Source organism: Histoplasma capsulatum, genomic scaffold, assembly GCF_000149585.1.
Source record: "Histoplasma capsulatum NAm1 scaffold_46 genomic scaffold, whole genome shotgun sequence".
NCBI classification, from domain to species: domain Eukaryota; kingdom Fungi; phylum Ascomycota; class Eurotiomycetes; order Onygenales; family Ajellomycetaceae; genus Histoplasma; species Histoplasma mississippiense.
Window position 1 is genome coordinate 1 of NW_001813908.1, and position 4,634 is coordinate 4,634.

Here is a 4,634-nt window from a genome sequence, read left to right on the forward strand (position 1 = left end):
GGGTAGAACTCCTGGTGCCATGAGAGGTTCTTGACCTTCTGGGGCTGAGGAGAGCTGCTGGTGGGGAGGTCCACCTGATCAGTGTGCTCATGGTATACATCACCCCCAGAATCCTCTTCAGTGTCCCCGTTGTCTCTCTGGCTCTCATGTCCAGTGCCGCTGGGGTCTGGTGCTGTGGTGGATTCAGGCAGACAGTCCCCACACCACCGTGCAAAGCTCTGCAGGCAGCACCGCCGCCACAGCACTGTCCCGGGGATCTGGTCTGCCTGCTGTGTGGCCAGGTAGCTCTGAGGGGGGCAGATCTCCTTGCCAATGTCGATGAACTCCTCCTCAATAAACTGGGGATCGACTGCAAGCTCCCATCGGTGGAGGAACCTTTTGTGCATCTCCATCCAGGTGCGGCTCTGGGTCTGCAGCTTCAGGTTCTTGGCTGTCAGGAAGAGCATTACACCCTGGAACTGAAGCAGTGTAGGTTGTTGGATACGCGTCTGGATTGCCTGCCATAGTGGGGCCAGACCCTCTGGGGGGAGAAAGTGCCGAAAAAGCTGGACGCGAGGTGCACTGCTGCTGTGACTCACACGGCCCTCAACCCATCGCGCGGTGGCATTGAGCCTTATGTGATCGGTGCTGGAGGGGATGTGGCCCACCAGGGCGGTAGAGTAGCACTCATGGAGGGCAGGAAGAACAATCTGATCGGTCCACAGCCGGTACTCATCCTCGCGGATGATGAAGTGCTGGCGCTCGGGGTCATGTAGTTTGGGAAACAGGGCGTAGAGCTCTAGATCCTCGAACCCACCCAGCCGGCCCAGGGGAAGATGTGGGATCTGGTGGATCGGTCTCTGGCTGCGCCGGGGGCATGAGGCCTCTGACGAGGGCTCCCATGTCACGGGGATTGGGGAGAGATGCAGCCCTGCCTGGAGGGAGGACACAGGGGGCCTAGCTGCCAGCCAGTGAATGCCCGCCCGGGCCACAGCGAGGCTGGAGGCGAACCCCCCCACGCTGTCGATATCCATGGATGGCATCAGTGGCCCGTCGGGGACGTCCTCCGAGGCGATGTCCACGGTGGGTGGTTCTGGAGGGGTGGAGTCATCCCTGACATCCAGCCCACTGAAGATCTTCTGCCTCTGCAGTGGGGGGAGCTGTTCATCCCAGGGCTCCCCAAATTGAGCTATCTGTGGCATAGATGTGAGGACGACCACGACATAATGACATGATGAAATTCCGTTGGAACTAACAGAGGCAGATGGTGGATGGATTTTAGATTGTTGCATGCTGGCAGTTCCTCATATATTTCTATTGTGTCTATTGTAAAATGGTAAGCTGAATGGCGAACGGCAGGTGCTCCGTGGCTGGATATATCATTCTTTTTTTATGAATCAAGAGAGGTTCAACCAATCAGAGGCTCTATCATCCTATTAGGCCGGTCTGGTCTTTGCTTTGAGAGCAAATCATAGCTGTTGCCAAGCCATCAAGGTTGACTGTTAGTGAAGTTTCTTTCAACTCCAACCCTATATTGGGTTGATCGTCAGGGGTTCAAGTGATGAAGGATAAATAAGATTGAGATTGAAATAACATGATATTGACCAGTGGCTGTCTGGTGACCGCTGGCCGGTGGAAAAGCCTTTTCTCCTGGGATAGCTGCTTGCTTTTATCATTCTTTCCATACCACACTGATCAGATCAGCTGAACAAGACTACCTCATCTTCATTAGCATCTTCATTACATTTTAGCATGGTTCGTGGGCATGAAGATGTCCATAAATGGGTGGAGGAGATTCCAGACTCTCAGCCAAGATCAAGACGATCTAACCACCTCCATCGGGAGAGAGCCACGGTCCCAGCACCTCAGAAACAATCCTCCCATACACGCAGACAGTTATGGAAGACAGATCAGATTGGAAAGGGTTTGGTCACATCCACTGTCCACTCTGCTGATCAGAGGACAGCATTGAGAAGATCCAATCATCCATCAAGTATTATATCACCAACAAGGCCGGGTCGTTTGCATCGGTTGCCGGTGGGAAGAAGGCTCCACAGTGGAGGAAGAGATGATGAGAGGTCCGATTCCAGTCATGAACTGCCAAGACCTACCGGGATCCCTATATCGAGACAGGTGAAGCATTCGCGTCAACATCTCAGTCAGAAGCGTCTGGATAGAAGCCCAGTGTATCTAGAAGTAGAACACAGTGAGCATTCATCCGAACAGACAGCATCACACAGGCAGACTCAACCTATGGCTCTAAGTTATCAAAATAAACACCCTGGATCGATGAGGCTATCTGAATGTCAAAGCCACCCTGTAGAAATGCAACACCATGCTGGATCACGGAAGCGAGAGCGACCCTTGAGCTCCTTGATTGAAGATGACTCTTCAAAGATCAAAAGATCATGGAGGCATCATGGCCGGGCTCCTCCAGAGTCAGTCAGAGTCAATAGGGATACTCCCCAGTGGACTAGACAGGGCCATAGGCAGGGCCATAGGCAGGGCCATAGACAGCAGACGGCATTCTCCAATCCCACTGGATCTTTAAATGATGAGGATGGTTCTTCTTCATTATTATTCCAGCCCTACTCCGAGTCATTCTATAGTGAAGATGACCACGCCCCAGAACAGCCATTACCCCTCAAGGATAAAGATCACCATATCTCTATGCAGTCAGCATCATCATCATCATCGGAACCCTCACATTCATTGGATTTGCCGTCTCATCAGCAGAGTGTTGACCCGCTCTTATCCTCAGAGCAGCTGCACTCATCACCAGCACCTCCACCATCTCTTCCCCCCAGGGCAACCCAGCTGCGGAGGCCAGCCACCACTCGCCGTGATGGTAGCCCACTGCCGCCCCGACGCATGTGGTCTGAGGAGGAGGAGAGACGTCTTCTCCAGCTATTTGTCGAGTATGGGCCAAAATGGAGGATCCTGCAGCTGATGGATAAGGAACATTCAGATGGTGCAGTTCTACAGGACCGTAGTAATGTTGATCTGAAGGACAAGATCCGAAACATGAAGGTGCGCTATGAAAAGTATGTATGATAAACTGCTTCTCTTCTCTACTTTCCTTCTCACTTAATATGATGCTGATGGTATACTTTCAGAGCAAATAAGATCCTGCCACCAAATTTCGAAAAGATCCATCTAGGTCCCAAGGAGAAGAGGGTAGTGGAGACATACACAGCCATTATAAAGCAACTAAAACGCTGAACCTGTTGCACTTTCGGTTGGAGAATTAATTCTCTTGGCCTCCATGGTGATGATACTGTTCTGTACTTCATTTTATTTAATACTCTGTGATAGAAAATCTGACCCGATTATTACTATTTCATTCTATAGTATTATACCTTGTGCGATTCGATCTATCAACAACTTGATGATAAGCTCTCCTCACCCTCTACCTAGTTGTTCTTAATCTTTGAGGTATCTAGATTAGCACTATGCAGTGTAGAATATAACAGTGTGAGGCCCAAATCCTCATATAGCTACACGTGTTGGAGCCTATATAGTAAGGCATGCAGAGAGGTTCAAGATTAAGGGGGTCTCTGGAACCGATTGTAGGTGGATACTACGGCTACCCTAGATCACGTGCTCCCCAATCTTATTTAGTTGTTGCTCGGCTAGTTAGTTTTAATACAAAACAACGTTCATTCTATGACCCAACCACGCAGTGTATATAACCTCGCTGGACCCCATATCTTCACAGGGCCAGTGAATAGTCTTATATCAATCACTCCTATGTTCAACAGCTTCATATATATATATCGTTATGCCCTCACATCGTTCCATCACCTCTGTCATGCCACGGCCCATGCGCCGGCATGCCCCGGGGATTTAACTATATATATAGGTGTGGGCGCCTATGATGCCGGTCGGTATCATAGTGTTTGGTTTTTTGGCCGAGGTGGTTAGGGGGATATATAGAGGATATATACTAAGGCCGCCAGATATATCCAACATATCCAAAGGGGGCAAGGTTTCCAACACGGCATAATCCACGATCGGGATAAATATATATATATAGAGCACCGTTGGGGATCTCCTGCGATAGAGGTAGATAGAATTTAGAATTAATCTTGCTTATAACTGCTTCCAAAGCTACTTGACCAATAGCCATCTTATTAATTAAGCTTAAGGTACTGTAGCCTTTGGAGAAGTTAAAAGAGATAAGGAGATAAAAGATGTTAGAAACCTAGCTACCCTAATAATAACCCTAGAAATAACCCTAATAACCCTAGAAATAACCCTAATAACCCTAGCATTAACCCTAGCAATAACCCTAGAGAATTGCATCCTTGATTGACAACGAAATTTCTATTCCACTGACCTGCAACTTAGATAGCATTGAATATGTTTGGTAGAGAGCCAGCATGCATGATTTCATCCACATCTAACCACTCCTTGCGCTGACCGGGACTTTGGGACGATAATACTGTAACGGGTTAGCGCTGCTGTAGAAAATATACGCTAACCTAATACGGTATTATCGTCCCATAGAACCCTCCATTATTTAAACCACAATATCTCCACCACTACACGGGCTATGGGAATATGGAATATATCAGTTTAATGCCCAGAGGCTGCTCTATCATCTCATACTAAAATAGGTAGATGTTTCTATATCTGTGGTGTTGGTCTTAGCC

The 4,634-nt window shown here is 48.8% G+C and overlaps 2 protein-coding genes across 2 annotated transcripts; one reads left to right on the forward strand and one right to left on the reverse strand.

The window, feature by feature from the left end:
- Positions 1-35: 35 nt before the first annotated feature.
- HCAG_09203 (predicted protein) lies at positions 36-1,271 on the reverse strand (the record flags this gene model as incomplete). The annotated part of the gene is made up of 1 exon (XM_001535811.1): positions 36-1,271. A coding segment is annotated over one exon (1,236 nt), but the record flags the coding sequence as incomplete, so codon positions are not given.
- A 460-nt stretch (positions 1,272-1,731) lies between these two features.
- HCAG_09204 (predicted protein) lies at positions 1,732-3,201 on the forward strand (the record flags this gene model as incomplete). The annotated part of the gene is made up of 2 exons (XM_001535812.1): positions 1,732-3,023; positions 3,096-3,201. 2 exons carry the CDS (start codon positions 1,732-1,734, stop codon positions 3,199-3,201), a joined length of 1,398 nt encoding a protein of 465 aa, XP_001535862.1.
- Positions 3,202-4,634: the final 1,433 nt, after the last annotated feature.